The sequence below is a fragment of the Cyprinus carpio genome, chromosome B14 (assembly GCF_018340385.1).
Source record: "Cyprinus carpio isolate SPL01 chromosome B14, ASM1834038v1, whole genome shotgun sequence".
In the NCBI taxonomy this organism is placed as follows: Eukaryota; Metazoa; Chordata; class Actinopteri; order Cypriniformes; family Cyprinidae; genus Cyprinus; species Cyprinus carpio.
In genome coordinates this window covers 26,429,441-26,449,496 of record NC_056610.1, presented here as the reverse complement: position 1 = coordinate 26,449,496, position 20,056 = coordinate 26,429,441, and the positions used below count along the sequence as shown (strand labels likewise).

At 35.1% G+C, this 20,056-nt stretch overlaps 1 protein-coding gene across 1 annotated transcript in view; it reads left to right on the top strand.

Annotated features, from left to right (window-relative positions):
• Nucleotides 1-20,056, top strand: part of LOC109085024 (phospholipid-transporting ATPase IA-like) — a 120,881-nt gene that overhangs the window by 66,809 nt on the left and 34,016 nt on the right. The window contains exons 16-24 of the mRNA XM_042738774.1: nt 864-908; nt 6,622-6,694; nt 7,941-8,046; nt 9,191-9,273; nt 11,520-11,569; nt 11,802-11,871; nt 12,725-12,809; nt 13,262-13,401; nt 16,133-16,271. Of these exons, the coding sequence (XP_042594708.1) occupies nt 864-908; nt 6,622-6,694; nt 7,941-8,046; nt 9,191-9,273; nt 11,520-11,569; nt 11,802-11,871; nt 12,725-12,809; nt 13,262-13,401; nt 16,133-16,271 (791 nt within the window). The remainder of the gene's footprint in view (nt 1-863; nt 909-6,621; nt 6,695-7,940; nt 8,047-9,190; nt 9,274-11,519; nt 11,570-11,801; nt 11,872-12,724; nt 12,810-13,261; nt 13,402-16,132; nt 16,272-20,056) is intronic.

The window sequence follows — 20,056 nt, the reverse complement described above, 5'->3', positions numbered from 1 at the left end:
GTCATGTGCGCATTGCTTTTTCAAAATGCTTTTATATAGTGCTCTTTTATTCTCCGTTTGGGTCAAAATACACACATTGCTTATTCTGTATAACTCCTCCTCTCACCAGTGTCTGGTCCTTAAACACTTGGTCAGGCCAGTGTCCACTCGTATTACAATTAACAAAGCCCTCAACGCCCGAATCTGTTGACCGGAGCAAAGACGCGAGAATAATTTGCGGCTGTCAAGCCTGCAGCAGTGGCTGTGTCTCTATATCCCAGCAGACACAGTTTAGCAGCCAGCAATTCATCCTCTGCCCCTTTACTAGCACTGGCTTGTCTCACTAGTCTTTATATTGCCTAGTAGATAATGACATTATTTGCCTAATTATTTGTTTTACAGCACCTTGGATTTGTGCTTTTAAATGTTTATTGGCTAGTCGTACTCCCTACCCTTAGATTTGGTGTATTAAATCTGCTACATTGTTGGATGATTACCATATGGATAAGTATTCACACAAGAGTTTTGCCTTACAGTGAATGTATTTTTAAGTACTTATTTTGGATCAGCACTCTTACATCACTCAAAAATCTCTTTCTTATTTTCTACTTTGCTTAACATGTTTGCCTCTGCAGATTGTTTGGAAAATATAAATAGGATTTTTTGAATTCCATCTGTTCATGTTGATTATTTAGGAATTAAATAATAAATATTAGGCCTTAGATATTATAATAAATTAGTACCGCTTTCTATTCAAAGTATATAAATATATTATCTTAAATCAGTTTCTATATATCTGATTGACTTGCAGTGGCAGACATGCAGGGTAAAGATGGTCATTTCTGTTCTGTTCTGTCTGTAACGCTCTTTACTCCACCCAACAGTCATACAGCTGAAGTTGAGGATGGTAGTTTTGCGGAGGAGGACTGGTAAGGACCAACACCAATGGCTGCTTGTTCTATGCTCATGTGATGTGTTCTTGCCGTGACGCCTTGTGATAAATGTGGTTTGAGCCCTTTTCTTGTGATGTGGTTATGTTTAGTGGACTCCCTAAACTGGTGTGAAGGCAGATGAATGTTGAATGTGAATTAATGATGAGCCTTTCGTCTTCTGTGCTATGCTTGTTTGATTAAATCTGATTAATCTCTTTCCGTCTGTTGTTTTGGGCTGTACTGTATGGAACAGCATCAGGTTTTATTTTCTGTTGTAGAGAGGCCAAGTTACATTTGTCCTGTCCTTGTGAGATCTGCTAAATATATATGTAAAATATGTGAATTATTAACTTTTTGTTGCATTGTTGATGTTTTTCTAGCAGTGGTTTGTTGGAGTGTTGCTCTTTCTTGATTCTTTATGCTCAGAAAAGTTCTAAAAAAATCTACTTTTAAAATTACATTATTGCCAAAGGATCAATCTTTGATTGCCAAATCAATCTTTCACATGGACCCCATGAGTACAGACGTGGTCTTAATTTTCACTTTGTGAAGAAGGGCTCTCTAGAGGTCTCTGGTGTCTCTAGAGGAGCACGATTCCTGTGGAGAGAGTGGAGAGTCTCAGTGGTGTCCATTGGATTGAATATCTTCATACCGCCAATACATTTAATAGATCCATCTGATATTGAAGTCTGTCAGGCTTATTTAATAAGGCCAAGTATTTTGTTAAACTCAAAATATAACCTAATTCAGGATAGTGGTTCCACAAATTGGAAATGGTTTTTTGTAAAATTAAATTAAACTGTGAATTTTAACCCTGATACTTTCTATAGTGGTATCCTAAAATTTAGTGAAACTCAATAAAAACATGTGGAAGTTACCCAAAAGAATCTCAAAAGAGTCAAAGACATAGATCACCCAAAATGAAAAATTGCACCTTTGTCATTCCAAACCTGTAGGACTTGTGGAGACTTAAAGATTCAGTTAAAATGTATTTGTATGGTGCTTTTCACAATACAAATCGTTGCATAGCAGCTTTACAGAAAATTAAGTTTCTACAATGCATTTAGTAGCAGCTTATCAATGGTGACTGTCAGTTTCTGTACATATGGCAGAAATGTGAGGTAAAATTCAGTTAATGACGTAATCAAACAGACGATGAACACCATTAACAGCAAAAATTATGTGTTGCAATCAAACTTGTAGCAAGATTTGGTAGTTCTGTATGTTGTTTCAGGGTTGGCATCATCTGAGGTCCTCTGAGGGGTGGGCATCATCTCTTCTCAGGTGTTCTGGATCCAGACTAAAGCTTGTTTAATTCCTAGTTACAGCAAAAACAGAGAAACAAATAGAAACATAATTAGCATAGCTGCTGTTCCAGCCAAGAAAAAATGATTTGTTCAACCCAATCTAAGGAATAATAATATACATTTGATCAGATGTAACTGCAGTACAAGATTATGAGATGCATTATTTCAATGCTTGGCCAAAGAGATGTATCTTTAATCTAGATTTAAACAGAGAGAGTGTGTCTGAACCCCGAACATTATCAGGAAGGCTATGGTAGCGTGATGGTTTGTAGTGTGGTAGAAGACTAGTTAGGTACGCTGGAGCTAACCCATTAAGGTCCTTATAGATGAGTAATAATATTTTGTAACTGATACTGAACTTAATGGGTAGCCAGTGCAGAGACTGTATAATTGGGGCAATATGATCATATTTTCTTGACCTGGTAAAGACTCTAGCCACTGCATTTTGGACTACCTATAGCTTGTTTATTGAGGATGCAGGACAACCAGCTAGCAGTGCATTACAATAGTCCAGTCTAGAGGTCATGAATGCATGAACTAGCTTTTCTGCATCAGAAACATGTAACATGTTTTGTAGCTTGGAAGAATGCTGTTTTTGTAACATGGGAAATATGATTTTCAAAAGACAAGTTGCTATCTAATATAACACCCAGATTTTTGACAAGTTGCAAATTGTAATCCAAGAGATTCTGTGTACTGTTTTTTTTTTTTTTTTTTTTTTTTTGACCAATAAGTAATTTCTGTCTTATCCTAATTAATAGTAATTAATAAGATGATGGACCCCATTGATTTTCATTGTATGGACACTTGACAAAAAAAAAACACTTAACACATTTTTACCATGTTTGCAGAAGTCATACACGAATTAAAGGTGATTTTTTTTTATTTTATTTTTTAATGTAAATCATCACTGTGGATATTACTGAGCCATACATGAATGCTATGATAACTGCAAGAAATGATGTGAAAAAATGTAGTCTCAATGCAGATGGTTTAAGTAAACTTAGGTTTTGCAAATTTATATGAATTGCACACTATGCAGTTTTGTTTAAAACATTATTATTTGAGTGTAAGCAGGAGTCGCGTGTATCAAGCAAGAATAAAAGCATACATAATGATTGCCTGAAGGACTGACTTGCACGTTGCAGCAAAATATGAGAACTATTGTATGTTATTTCTAGAAAAAAGCTTTCTGAAAATATCATTAACGAATGCACTGAAAAATATATGCAGTTGCTGTCTTTGAGCTGTGAGCATTGAGTCCTCAGGACTGGATTGTAACTTCATTTGAGCAGTGAAGCTTCATGTGCAGGGGACAATGGAAACATGTGTGCGTGTCTCTTGTGGGAGTTGTGTAAGCAACACACTGACATATGCCTCCTGCCCCTCCACCTCTGCTGTTTACTCTGTTTAATCCCTTTCATAAACACGCACACATTTAAACAGTTGCGAACTGCTTACCTCTAAGTGGAGCTGGAATAGGATATGCTGCAGTGACCAGTGTGGTGTGCGTGATAGAGAGAGAAATAACGTGTTTATCTGTTATAGTCCATTATAGTTCAATACTGCAGTATATTGTGGGAGGGATATGAATGAATGAGCAAAATTGGGCCATCAAGGTCCGATAACTACAGTGCTGCATTCTGTTTCTATGGAGATGATTGCCCCGCTGGGCTTTCGATCACCAATAACAGGCTGTGTTCAGAATGGAATACTAGTGTGCTGCTTACGGAGCAGTATACACTGAATACTGCTTACTGTTTCTATAAATAGCATGTGAAGCAATATGCATTATGCAGTGTTAACAACCTCATTGTCACATGACCTTATTGCTTACACAATTAACTCAGCCAGAGGTCTCTCAGAAATAAATGTTTTTTTTTAGATGTTAAAAATTGTATTTAGTTAATTATTATTGCGGTTCATTAAGGTTCACTATCGTTCAAAAGTGTGAGGTTGGTGAGATTTAAATTTTTTTTTTAAATGGTCTCTTATGCTCATCAAGGCTGCATAAATAACTTTTTGTAGTATATTTTAAAATGCAGTTTATTACTGTGAAGGCAAAGCTGAATTGTCAAGTGTCGTTACTCCAGACTTTAGAGTAACATGATCCTTCAGAAATCATTCTAATATGCTTTTTATTATTATTATTAACAGTGATGAAAAAGTTGCTTCTTAATATTTTTGTAGAAATACTCAAAATAGTTTTAAATAGAAATCATTTGTAACAATAATTTTGATCAGTTCAATGCATCCTTGTTGAGCAAAAGTAAGAATTTCTTAACCAAAAAAAAAAAAAAACAAAAAAAAAAAAAACAAACCAGTTCTAATATGAAAAAGCTGTTAAGATGTGCATTTATTTATTGATGATAATTGGTAAATCTGCTGTATCATTATATTTGTGTGTAAATGCAACCTAGCATTTGCTTTAAAGTGCTCTGTCAGCACGGCAGCAGTGATCCGAGTGTTGATGTTGCATGATACGCTGCTTTTTTGTGCTAATGTTCGCCCAGTGCATTTAAACGTGTTTAGAAACTTGTATCTCTGTGTGTGTGAGTGAGAGGAGCATGTCTGCACGTATCCCTGCACGTATTGAGGTGCTGAGAGACAGGAAATTGGATTTTGCTGGTGCCACCACAGTTTCATAATGCGCTCCTCTAAGTGTGATAGATTTGATTTTCTTCCTCCTACCCCCCACCCTCCACCCCCCATATGTGATTTTGTCCTTACCTCAACATGACATCCTCAGTCTAAGAGATGCATCTCACCAACCACAGTTTGAATAAGCTGCGACATGTTTGTTTAAATGCAACGGTGCGGTGAACAATGCTGTGACGAATCCCATAAATGTTTCCGCCGGACTCGCTTGCCAGAAGCCAAAAATCTGCACTAACCTATTCATTGTCAGATTTATATGGTGCTGATTTTTGAGATTGCTGCTGCAGTGATGTTCTGATCAAGAGTTTTCCACACAACAGGCTTGGTGCAGTGCTTGTATATAGTATTTAAATTGGTTCTTTAAAAATGTCATGTTCAGCATACGACCATAGTTATGTCCACTACTGAGCCGTTGAATGGCCTGTATATCACAGAGCTGCTAATCAATATACTTCCTGAAAGTGCTGTAGTCTGCAAGGTGTAAATTCAGTGTACCTCTCTACTGGAGAAAGTGTCAATAGGCGGTCACATGATGTTTGTATCTACCCTAAAGCGATGCTTCATGAATAGTAAGAGGAGATGATATTTTTTTTTTTTTTTTTTTTTTTTTTTTTTTTTCTTTTTTATGTATAATTCCCAGGTGTTTGAGTGTTATTTATAATTCAAGAGTGTTTGATAATGTGGTAGTACTGTGGAAGTGGGATTCAAAGGTTAGGAGCATGGCGTGTGAGGAAATTAATATTAAAGTTTTGCAATGAGCTTTCTCTGATGAAGGGGCTCTTTTGCATAATGTTAATATTGCTGAGACCTTTTTAATCACCTCTTGTGGTTCCTTTGCGTTAAGTTTGATTTAATAGCAAAACATTATTCTCTTAATTGTAAAAAGAACTGCCCTTGCCCTTTTTAAAAAAAAAAAAAAAAAGAATAAATTATTTATTTAAAAAAAAAACGTTCTAGTTTATGATGCTGAAATTGCGAATCTATTATTAATAAATAATCAAATACATGCATGAAACACTCCAGCTTCTCTTCTCTTTTGTATCAACATAAAATAAACAACCAACCCTCTCTCCTCCTTTGCATCATTTCAAAATACATAACATCTCTTGTTCTTCCTTTGCGTTGTTTGATTAATAGCAAAACATTGTTTTCTTAATTATGAAAATAAATAACTGCGCTTGCCTTTTTTTTTTTTTTTTTTTTTTTAGAATTGGATATAATTATTGTCGTTGTTGTTGCGGTTTATTTTTTAATGAATGTTATGTAACATTTCTAGTTTGATTCTTAAATTGCAATTCCATTAAAAATAAATAATATATGTTCATAAATAATAAATAATCTTTTGCTATACTTGTTAATTAAAATGTTATGGACACGCATGAAACTCTTTAACTACTTAATTGTGGCTTTTGTCAGCATTAACATATTAATGTCATTTGGTTTAATGTATGATAAAATATTTTTTTTCCTGAAAGTTGGATTGAAATCAAACAATGACACCCCCTACAGTGCCACTGCAGACCCCCTGGGGCTCAAATGTGTAAATGGCACTTTATGAACAAACAAACAGACTGATGCTTAGCGATTCAAGACTATTTTCCACTATTTTTCAGATAAGTTTCATTACAGATGGAGAATTGTTGTTTTTCAGTAAAGGGAGAAAAAGGTCCCTTTGGTTTATAAATGAGAGCACCTGTTTGTGTATTTATCTCTGTCTTCCTTCATATCTCTCTCTCTGTATGCAGTCACAGCTCTCAGTCCACAGAGGAAACTGGATTTAATGACCCCAGCTTACTGGAAAACCTCCAAAGTAATCATGTAAGTACTGTAATGACATCACAGCTGCTCAGTCATGCCCAGCCAGCCAGAAATTTACACACAGGTCCTGATATCCACACGCTCACACCTCCTGTCTTCCCTCACGGCACTTTTCTGGCTCATATTAGCTCTGTTCTGCCCACCCTGCTGTTTATGAATAGTCTACGGTCACAAAACTTATTCTCTAATGACATGAGACTTTTAACTGTTTTTTTTAAATAAAATTAAGACCCCATATGCAGGTGCTGAAGAGTAAGATATTTATTTGACCATTGTTGGTTTGTATGCGTGCGTTTTATTGATTCTTTCAGCCTGGTGACTCCATGATTTGTGTCCTTCAGTCACAAGCGTTGACAGGGGTTAGTCAGAGAACCTCAGCAGAATGTTTTTGTTTCTCTGTCACTCTGAATCAGACATGAACTCAGGGGTTACCTTTGTGACGGCATTGTGCAGCTCCTCATGGCCACCTGAGCTTCTCTTGCCTTTCCAACCAAACAGGCTTTGATTCCACACTTCATGAGGCGTTTGTTATCTCATGAGAGTTCATCAGTGAAAAATTGAATCATATTCAATCATTGCTCACTCAATTAATTATGAGGCTTTTCTGAGCAGATTCACAGTGCAAAAAACATTAAGTGTGTGAATATGTATTTGAGCTTATATCTCGATTTATACTTTGAAGTAGTGCTGTCAAACAATTAATCACAATTAATCACATACAAAATACGTTTTTGTTTACAAAATATATGTTTGTACAGAAAAAAATTACTTAATATAAATAAACACACATGCATGTATACATAATAAAAAAAAAATAAATAAAATAAATATATATAAAAATAATATAAATTACATAAAATATAGATAAATCTAATTTCTATAAAAAAAAACATATATATGTAAATATTTTCTATATATATATACTGTATGCATGCGTATTTATATATACATAAAAAATATACACGGTACACGATTAATCGTTTGAGAGCACTACTTTGAAGGAAATACATGTGAAAGCAAAAGGGTCCTTAGATGGTTTTTAACAAGCATTTATTAAGGTGTTTTTGTATCATTTTTGTGATACAGTATTCTTGTTGCTAGATCTACTGTAGCTTGCTAGGGTGAAAATTACAAGTTTGATTGGTTAGTAAACTAACTACAGACATCTCCTCAACTAATTTCATGATTTGAGGTGTCAATCATGTCTTTTTATACTTTGTCTTACGTTTGTTTTTTTTCCACACAGCCCACTGCTTCGGTCATCCAGGAATTCATGACCATGATGGCTATCTGCCACACGGCCGTTCCTGAGTGCATCGATAACAAGATCACCTTCCAGGCTGCATCCCCAGGTCAGTCAAACTCAACAAATGTTCACATTAGGTTCACATTGAGAGCCATCAATACACAACCCTTCAAGTTTGGGGTCAGTAGATTTTTTTATTCAGCCTACTTTACAACTTTATTCAGCCAGGATGCATTAAATGAATCAAAAATGCTAGTAAAGAAATATGTAATTTTACAAAAGATTACTTTTTCTTTTTCTCTTTATCAAAACATCCATCACAGGAATAAATTACATTTTAAAATATATTAAAATACAAAACCGTTCTTTTAAATTAGAGCATTTACAACATTACTGTTTTAGTGCTTTTGTACCAAATAATGCAGTCTTTATAAGCATAAGAGACTTCTTTTAACAACATAAAAAAAAATCTTACTGACCCTAAACTTTTGAACAGTAATGTATGTATTCAATAGATAAAGCTATAAATACATCAGTTAAATCTATAGATGTAGTTCTACAAACAGGTCCACAAATAGATCATTGAACTAATTTAAGCCTTCCACACATCAGGTAAACAGGCTCTCAGTCAAGATAGGCAGAGCTGGTTGAGTTTGAAAAGGGGGCACGGGAAGTGAAGAGGGAAATCACAGCATGCTCTGAATTTCCTGTTCCTCTTTCTGTTGGTTCTGAAACTCTTAATAGACACCAGTGTTGAGCTGAGACTGAGAGCAGTGGATCTGTTTGAATGCATTTAATCAATTTACCTCATAACAGATATGATTTAATGCAGACATAGACACAGATGAGTTAATTAATGCTGGTTCACTCTCTCTGCTACTTTGCATTTGACACTTCATGGTTATGCATAATTTATCTTTTTAGCATTTGTCAGAAGTTATCCCTGGCTTTGAGGCTTAGCGAGATGGGTTTATGCGACCCATTTTAATTTCACGTCAGTGCAGCGGTGCATTGAATATTAGCAAGACCTGTGGTTGAGATAAATGGAAGGCTAGGGCAGCGTGATGTGATCAGTGATGATTGCACAGACAGATCGCAGGACAAAAGGTTGCAGCAGGTTTTAATAGTGCCACCTCATCTCGAACAGTTTGTCTGTTTAGTGTCGTGAACAAGTAGTCATATACCAGACGCTTTTATCCAATGCAACTTAACTGCCACCTGCCCTGACCACATGCTGTCTTGTTCCACAGATGAAGGCGCTCTGGTTCGGGCGGCACAAAACCTGGGCTTTGTGTTCTCTGGGAGAACTCCAGACTGTGTTATTGTGGAGTCGGTAAGTAGAGACGTCCTGGGAATAGATGATGAGTTGCACTGGGAACATGACTCACCCTCTGTCATGCTGCATAGCTCACTCACACTTTACACTCTGGAGAGCTATTACAGGCAATTTGTACGGCACAGTCCCACTTCAACAGATCCATTATTTCCTTATTATAAAGTATGATAGAGAGGAAGCCATCATGGACCTGTGGCAACTTCATTTCATATACTGAGTCAATGAATAGCTAACATTCTTCCTGTCTGAAACAAATAACCCTTTGACGATCGGTAATACAGTGTTTTCTGCACTGATATTCGCCAGTGACGCTATTGAATCTTCACAGCAAAAATTCATGAATGAATTAGTAACGATTTACAAAATTAGTTATTGCATTAGGTGTCATGAACAATCATTTATACAGCTTTTGCTAATTCATACAACTTGAAATGTTAAAGATGTACACTACCGCTTAAAAGTTAATACTTTTAATACTTTTAATAAGCATGGATGCATTCAATTGAACAAAAGAGACATTTACATTGCTACAAAAAATATACTTCAAATAAATTCTGTCCTTTCTATTCCTCAAAGATTCCTGAAAAATAGTTTATTAACTAGATTAATTAGAGTAATTTAGAACTTAGCGTAATGGCTGCTGAAAATAGCTTTACTATTACAGGAATACATTACATTTTTTAAACAGTAGTCTATTAGTAAATTGTAGAAATTAACATTAACCAAAATTAATAAATGATGTTTTAGATTAAAAATAAACTGAATGTAAAATATATTTTAACCGAGTTGTAAGTTTGCAGACTGAATTAAATCTGATTAACAAAGAAATTATTATTATGAGTTGGTTCTTTAACTGAAATGCCCCAAATTGCTCATAATATCCCTTTAAATCAGACTAACAAATTTTTTTGCTGAGTCCATCTCAGCATTACTAAATTACCATCTGACTGACTTAATGGATAGTATGTAACTTGTAGTTATCACAAAAGTGTTTTAAAGTAATAAAAGGTAATTAAATTTTTTTATATATATATATACTGTACATATATACACACACACACACAATTATACAAAAAACGTATGGCTTTAGTATGTATTTAGGACTCATTATATACTGCAAAATTGGAAGCTGCTGTACTGTATCATTAAAGTTTAACTTGTCTTTAGATTCTTTTTTCTGAAAAATCAGTGCTTCTGTTGATTTGAAAATAAGGAAGAGTTCACTTAGGAGAGATGCTGTATAGATATTTCAGGCTGGGTTTCACAGTATCTGATGTGATTTTCTCACCCTACATAATGTCTCAGTGGAGAAGATCTGGGGAATGTGATGGTTTGATGCAGTTTCATGCCGTGCCTCCCCCCACCCCTCTGTTTCTCACTCTTTCTTTAGTTGCAAAGAAAAAAAGTGAGAGATCTTGCAGCACTGGAGGGGATAGTGAGAGATCCGGCCGATGTGCTGCAGATATCTGTGCAGAGCTCGTAATAGAAACTTGCTGAGTGAAGATTAGAGAAAATTTAATTATTGAGACAGAAAGCGCTGCTGTTTTCTTAGACCTGGGAGCAAGGAGTCACACTTTGCAGCTATAATTGGTTAATCTGATGGCAGCGCCAGGGGAAGAGAACGAGTCTTGTGCTCCCTGGCCTGTAGCACACTCTAATTTTGGCCCTTCAGTGCAAGACATCTCCCTCCATTTACCACATCATCATACTCACTCGCTTCTTAAAGTCACGGGGGCCAAAAAAAGCAATTTAAAGTTTTAATTTCCTGCTCCCTGGTGTCAAGATGAGTTCAGTCTTTCAAAATAAGCTAAGACAACAGTAGAGATCTCAGACTCTGGGCTAACACAGTGTCCTAACCAAGAGAGACAGGAGAAGATTTTAGTGACAAGTAAACAAAATCAAACAAATGTGACACATTTGTTGTATTTTATCCAATTATTCTCAGATTCCAAAGTAGTTTCTCTTAATCCATGATGGCATTAATATACATTAGTAAATGTATTCATAGAATGATGTAATATATAATAAAATCTATTGTTTCAGTAGGCATTTAGTATTTATTAGTATTCACTATATATTACATATATATCATTTTATATATATATATATATATATATATATATATATATATACAGTGTGTGTGTGTAATTTTTGTATACGTTTCATGTAGGTTATGCAGCACAAATATGAAAAAAATACAATAGGAAAATCTGTTATAATATAGTAAACATTTATTCTTACAGCATGGAAAGGAGGAGAAATATGAATTGCTGCACGTTTTGGAATTCACAAGGTAAATTTTTGCAGCACATGTACATTTTTATTTCATGTTTTCTATTTTCATTGTCATTTGTTCAGCTCTGCCTATTCTTTTTGCTGGAGAGAAAACAAAAACAACTTGATGGTTTTGCTGTATTACAGCACCATACTTACTCATAATGGTGAAGATGATGATGATGATGTCAGTGATTATGGTAGTAATGATGATGCTGTTGTTCTGTGTTCTCCCTTCCCCCACCCAATAGCACCAGGAAGAGGATGTCAGTCATCATGCGCACTCCATCAGGAAAGATCCGCCTTTATTGCAAAGGAGCTGTGAGTATCGGTCTGTTGCTATGGAAACTGAGCCATCAGACGCTTGCAACTAAAGCCTCACCACTCTAGAGTGTTCTCTTTTGTGAACAAGTGAAAAGCAAGACAAATACACAAAGCACACTGCCTTGGTGCAAATAATTTTTTTGGTAATTGAGTAGTCTTATACAAATGTAAATGTCAACTGTTTTATATATATATATATATATATATATATATATTATTTGTATGTATGTATGTGTATGCGTATGTATATGTATGTATGTGTATGTGTATGTATATTGTATGTATGTATGTATATATATATGTATTTGTATGTATGTATGTGTATGCGTATGTATATGTATGTATGTGTATGTGTATGTATATGAAATAAAATGTATTGTATATGTATATATATATATATATATATATATAAATATATATATATATATATATATATATATATATATATAATTTTATATTTGATACAAAGTCATGAATAATAATTAAATTATTTTTTACATCAATTTCTATATAATTTAGTCATTTTGGCCGTGTTGTACAGTAATCTTGAGTAATCTGAGAGTGTGTGTGTGTGTGTCTGCATATACTGTAATAAATGTTATTGTATGTAATATAAGATGGAAGCACTCTTTAGTGCTCAGACAAAGAATGATTGGAGATGTTTTTCCTCCCACATCACATCCCAGCTGTGGTGTAATGCATTAAAACGTGATGAAATAGTAACATTTTACCATAAATGTATCCATGAAGTAAAGAAAGAGTGTAGAATTAGACAGACACATCATGACTCCGTGCTGACTTCATGGATCACACAAAATGCAGAGTAGCAACATTGTTTTTTGTCTCCCAGGACACAGTGATCTATGAGCGGTTAGCAGACAGCTCCAAATACAAGGACATCACCCTGAAACACCTGGAACAGTTTGCCACAGAGGGTGAGAGACACACACACCTGCTAAGTATCTGCTGTCTCTCTTCTGTTCAAATCACTGTAGGTGTTGATGATGGTTGCCAGATCCTCTCATAGCGGGAATAAGAACGGAGTATTAGGACAGACTGATGTGAAATGTGTGTGCTTGAATGGACTGACATACTGCAGTACTTTGAGCTCTTGTGAGGATGACGCCCCCTGGTGGAAGAACTGAGATATATCAGCCTAACAGGACCCTCAAGCAATCAGTTGCTTTGTCTTTGAAACATCCTGCATGAATAATTCATGTTGAGCAGAGATCATCCACTCAGCTTTATTAGCATCAGTCTAAAAACAGATGATGGCTTTCTTCTTGAGGAAGATTAAAAGAAAGGGATTTTTTTTGAGGAAGGGAACATGTTGAGAATTAGCATATCTAAGAGAAGCTTGTGTATTAATTTTTGTGCATTTTTGCAGGACTCCGCACATTGTGTTTTGCTGTGGTGGACATCTCAGAGTCATCCTATCAGCAGTGGCTGGAGGTTCATCATCGTGCTTCGACGTCTCTCCAAAACAGAGCTCTCAAGATGGAAGAAAGCTATGAACTGATTGAAAAGGTGAGGTATCCTAATAGCTTTTCCAGTGTGCACAGATGAGGTGGTCACAGAACCTTCCAGAACAGCAACTGTTCTCCTTGCTGCACCCAAACTAAGGGAAGGCAATATATCATCATCTTGTTTATTATATTGCTGTGCAGAGATATACATATCTGTTTTTACAAAATCAAAAAGTACCATAAGATATCATGGAGTTACCATCGACAGTATCATGTGACTGGAGTAATGGCTCAGCTTTGCCATCACAAGAATTAATTACAAAAATCTACAAGAAAAAAAAATGTAATAATATAATAATATTTCACAATATTATTTAGCATCATAGGTCTCAAGGAGCAAAATAGACTTTTAAAAAGCATTGAAAAATCTCACCAACCCCAGACTTTTGAATGGTAATGCATATACCTTCATGAATATGGTTATTAATCAGTATCATGGCATTACCACAATGGTCCCCCTACAAGCAATAGTCCTTTATTATAGTTATTAAAATTAGTAAAGTCCATGTTATGTTTAGTTGGACTTCTCTTCCTCAATTTTCATAAGGTCATTTGTCTTCATAAGAGGGATGGTGTGAGGAAACGTCAACACAGCCATATTTCAGAAATGACGTGCTTCTGAGAGCACTCGGGATTTTGAGGACAGTCTGCAGGTTACACAGCGGTCCCTCTTCTCCTGTAGGAAGTTTAGTTTGGCGAGTCCCAGAACAGCTCCATGGCTTCGGTTTGATCAATGAGGGCTGGGTTTTCTCTGCGCACTTGGCATCCAAAAAAGTATAAACGATTAGCCTCAAACCGCGAAGAAAGCACAGTGGTGGACCTGTGGAAAGCTGGGCTCTGGAAGTGTTCGTCAAACATGGCCGACCACCATCGTTAATCACTGGCTGAAGCAGCCCTGCCAACTTTTCTGAGAAAATGGATCTAATCAATCATTTCACATAAAAGCTGCTCGTTTGATGGGTGTACTTACAACACTCCATCAGCAGGGGGCAACGGTGGCACCTGATGTTCCAGCAAGCTCTTCTAATGTTTCTGAGCAGGAATAGCACTTAAACTTCTGAAATATCTCTTTTTTTTGGTCTGAGCATAATCAGAAATGATTTACGTGAATGAAGTTATACTATTGGAATTTTATCTTTTGTTATTAATATAAAAGGTAAAACATTACGGAAAAAAGAAAAAGAAACTAAAAACATTGCCTTATAGGGCACATGAAAACTCCTTATTAGTAGATGATCACTGCAAAATCAAATTTGGTAAGATTGGGTTTAATGTTTTTAAATAGGTTTCTTATGCTCACTAAGTATCAATCCTGTTCTGGTACATAAAAAACAATACTATTGTGAAATATTATTACAATTTTAGTAACTTTAATGTATATTAGAATATAAAACAGTTGTTTAGTATATATTTTTATTTAATATATTTTTTAAATGATTCCTGTTCTGGTACATGATCCTTCAAAAATCATTCTAATATGCTGATTTGCTGCTTAAGAAACATGTCTTATTATTGTCAGTGTTGAAAACAGCTCATTTTGTTATATTTTTGTGGAAACCGTGGTACATTTTTTCCAGGTATCTTTGATGCAAAGACAATTCAAACGAACCGCATTAATTGAAATCTTCTTGAAATGAATTGAAATGTAATTGGACAAAAATATTCAGCATTTTCCATAACATTGTAAAGGTCTTAACTTTCACTTTTTTTTTTTTTTTTTTTTTTTTTTTTTTTTTAAATTAATCCGTCCTTGCTGAATAAAAATAATAAAATAATAATAATAAAAAAAATCTTACAGACCCCAAACTTTTGATCTGTAGTCTATGCACCTTGAATTCACATCTGTAATAAAATGATTTAAAATTATTCTGATAATTATTCTGATTCATCTGATGTTTTCAGCTACCAAAAAGAGATTTTGCAGATTTGTGCCCTTTAAAAGAAAAAAAAAAAATAGAGCATATTAAGTAAAGGTGGTATCAGATCCGAGCCCCTGCTCACCACGTTACTGATCAGCTTACAGGAGGCCATTTGCTCTCACTCGCTCTTTTTTTTTTTTTTTCTCTCTTTGGTGCAGCTGACTTTCCTCTGCGGGGTCCTGTCAAAATCCTGTCCGCTTCAAATAGGATCATGGCTGGTCAAAGGGCCAGGGGCTTCCTGAGAAAAACACATTAACAGTCCACTCGCTCGCTCTTTCTCTCTCGGTCTCCTCTCTCTTGCTCATACACGCATAACTGAGTCTTTGTAATCCAAGAATGAGATGATTTTTCTCAAATGCCCCTCTGGTCCTGAATTAGCATCTAACTGTAAGCGTAGACAACTGACTGTAGGAAAACACCAGCAAGAATTGCTAATGCAGCTCAGCGCACTTATTTTCTGCTTTCGTTTAGTTTCATATATTACTTCACAGCCTTTCTCAACTCACTGTTTGAAATATAAACAAACAATTTCATGCTCATATGTGTGTATTTGTGAAAAGTAGCAGTAAAGAAAGGAATACTGTAAAATCAGCTGGTCATTATCCCAAAATAATAGATACAAGATCCTGATCACCTCGTCTCGGTTTATTTATTAATAATGCCGATAGCAGATTATACATTATATTTTTCTTTAATCTGCTTACAAACAGGAATAACTTGGGAAAAGACTGTCTTTATTTATCAATGCTTTCTAATTGATTGATTGATTTATTTTTATTCTTAATAATATATTATTTGTCTGTTTCTCTGCAGAACTTGCAGTTGCTGGGGGCCACAGCGATCGAAGACAAACTTCAAGACAAAGTACCTGAAACCATCGAGACCCTCATGAAAGCCGACATTAAGATCTGGATCCTGACTGGAGACAAACAGGAGACCGCCATCAACATAGGTGAGAGTTAAACCTATAAAGTTTGTTTGTATGAACATACATGTTGATTGACAGACGAGACCAGACAGGAAATGATCAACAAAGCGACGTATATAACATAAGCGACGTATTATTCCACGCTACCTGTAAGTCGTGTAATTATATTTTTTTTGTTCTATTTAGTTCTTACAGATGAGATGCATCAGGTTTTTTTCCTGATATATTGACATTAACCAGTAAGAATTTCTCTGGCTAATTTAAATGATCAAAAAATATACACAATCCTTCCTCAGACCCCTCTCGCTCTTTCACTCAAACAAACATAGTTCTCTTCTGTTCATCTGAAAGCTGATGTAACGCACGTGTCCTCGACCTGCTCGACTCTAATCTGTCCCTGCATCCACCAGCAGCTCTCAAAACAGACTGCGGCCCCCCTCCTTTTTCCCCTGTGATGTGTGGCGTCTCGTATTAGTCTGACAGCTACGCGGCTACCAATGTGGCTTTTTTTGAAACAGGCCTCATGTTAAATGCTACGGTCAGAAAAACAGATCCTAACAGAGCACAGTCTGTGGCCACCTACCAACACTGATCCTGAATCAGCCCATTGTGCCCACCGGCCAGCTGTGCCGTGGCTTGAAAACGCACACGCTCAGAGAGGAAAGGAGTTTTACTGGACCTCCACTTGGCTGGCATGCACTCTAAAATAAAGACACCCATGTCTGTGTTTACTTTTGTATTTTTTGCTTTTTGTAATTCATCATTTGAAGAGTTGGAGGATGACAAGAGTCTTCCAGCTAGTATAGGTTCCCAGAATCCTTTGCCAGTATGGTTAAAAGGTGTCTGAGGTGATATGACCAGCTGTTTTCAAACTTATTTTTCTATCTAAAATAAGACAAAAATAAGACAGTACAAGGAAATAATAAGTATTTAATGAGAGAAATTAAATTTCTTAAATATTAAAATGTGATATATACCATATAGTATGTAGACAACAAAATTGAATAATTGATTCTGAACTTAATTGACTTTAACATTCTCATTTTACTTAATCAAATTGTTTACTTTATCAAACCTTTTATTAAGGTGATATGTATCTTAGATTTAACAAAAGTAAAAAATAAAAATAAAAAAAAATGATAAACACAAATTGAAAAAAAAATCTATTAAATGTAGTTACATTTAATGTATGCACTTTACCAGCCTTAAAAAGACAATTTAATAATATATTCATTATTACTATACTATATTTCTTAAGGACCTCTGGATTAGACAGCACTTCACTATGCATTTCTTAAGTTAAAGTTTTACATTTGTGAAATGTAAACCGTAAAAAATACAAATCTTATGGTTTTCTTTTTTTTTTCTTTTTTCTTTTTTTACAGGCTTGTATTCCAGTTTGAAAACCCCTGAGCTAGACAGTTCTTCAGTATACCATTTATTTATTTATTTTTTAAAACAGTAACATAAGAGAAACTAATAAAGGTTTTTTTTATCACTTGAAAACATGAATGCATACATTTAAACCACGGTGTGCTTAAAAAAATAAAAATAAGGATTCTCTCTATTTCCCACACTTGCACCCTTCAAAACATGAAAAACTATCAGAAGTGAACCCCAGGACTGTGAAGTCAAGCGCAGTTTAATCTTGGGTTAGTGGGCACTTAGTGCACATAGTACATAAAACCGCTCCAGTTCTTCTATCCACACTAGCCCTCTGACGGCCTTATTAATGTATCAGACCATTAAGCAGAGAGTTGGAGAGAGGACAGGCGTGCTATCCACACTGTGCTGCTACTGCTGAGCTGTTGCTCCTGGCCACTGGGTGCCACTGTAAAGCCTCAGAGATTAAAGCCCAAACAAACAGCATGCAGCCAATGCAAACAACTCAACATGCCCTCTTCTAACCCACAGCCACTGCCAACAGACCGAATGAAAACCCACCCTGCAGTAGCACGGAGCCAATGCAACCGCTGAGGGTAAACCTCAATGCCTCCTTTCCAGATTCATACAGAATTATGCTGCGTCATGCAGGTGTCTCAGTGTAAATCTATCGTTTCTACCAAGGATTCTTTAGTTGAACCATGTTGAAGAGGGATGAGGTGACATTACTGCCAGTGGTTAGAATGAAGCTGCGGAAATATGTCAAGGTTTGAGTCGCTGTCAGGAAACCAAATCTGTTTTCCACACAGACAGGAAATTTTGGTGAATATGCAAGTTTGAAATCAACAGAAACGCTTTAAACAGGAATGGCAGGACAGGACACCGGCACCCAAATACATACTCATTCATGCTCTTGTTGAATTTGGTCACAGTTTTGTAATGGCACAGTCACATTTCCTTAACGGTGAAGTGTGTCATCTCTTATTTTATTTTATTTTTTTTTCTGTTAAAGTGTGTAAAGTTAGCTACAAGACTACTATTCATAAGTTTACGATTGGTCCTACTACTAGCTCAGTCAAGTGCTTGAATTTGGGACCTTAGGGTTTAGGAAACCTGTTTTGTGAATTATTATTTTTGCAATATTGTACAATGTCGCTGTTGGCATAAAACCATAAGCTATATATTAAATAGTTTAAATTATCCTAAATTATCCTATTATTATTGGATCTAATAATAAAAATATATATGTGTATATATCTGCGATGTGTGATGTGGAATCCAGGCATAAATACAGAATTTACTGTATAACACAGAATGTCATGGAATTTGCCAAATTTTTGGATTAATAAATCAAAAGTAGGTCAGTACAGTTGAATCAGAATGCAATATGGACAAGTGACTGTGAATATTAAGGTGCATTTATTTATTAGAAAATGTAACAACACAGTATTTCTGGGAAAACAAATAAATAAAATACTAAAAGCTTTTTGATTTATGAAATCAGTTAATTAGAGATAATTTTGATTATTAAAATCTAATGAAACCATTAAAATGTAATCAAGAGAAGTATTGGAAAACTGAATTTGGTAAAAATAAAACTAAATTTGAGGGGGGAAAACATTTTATAAGGCCTTAATGTAATTTTTGTTAATCTTTTAAACTTTTTTTGTTTCATAATTTTATTAGACATGTTTTTTATTTAAAAAATAATAATATTACTATTAAAATGGAGTGTAGAAAATTTTAAATGGGGAAAAAACAAAATCCAGAAAACTTAAAACAGAAGAAAAAAAGGATATATATGGGGAATATATATATATATATATATATATATATATATATATATATATATATATATAAAACAGGTATAATGTATGTTTTACAAGTATAATGCAAGTCCATAAAAGCACCAATCATTATAGATGTTTGAAATATTGTTGCTAGGATAAATATAGCAGGTCTATCGGATAAATAATTACTGTAATTTAATATAACTACTGCTTTTGGGCAATTCTTGACCTTTACAGTAACTTTTATTTAAAACTATTGTCCCATTGATTCTTTCCAGCACACACACACAAAATGTTCCCCACGGACATCACTCCTCAAATACTGAGGTGTCGTAACCTATTAAACAGCAAATGGACATGTTCCCCCCTTTATGTTGTTTAGACACATCCTGATGGATGATGGGATGTCATGGTTTTTTTATCCAGTTATGATCTCATACGAATAGTGGAAAGGCACATTAAAACCAATGCGGCGTGGGAGTTTTCAATTCAGGTCTGCTGTAAACTTTAATAACAAAATGTGCTTTTCACTCCTCAATTAGTCATTTCTTTCATCTGTTGCTGTGGTTACACGTCGCATATCTTTGTACTGTTGATCTATTGCTAAAATACTAAGTTGCAGCAAACCATTTGTCA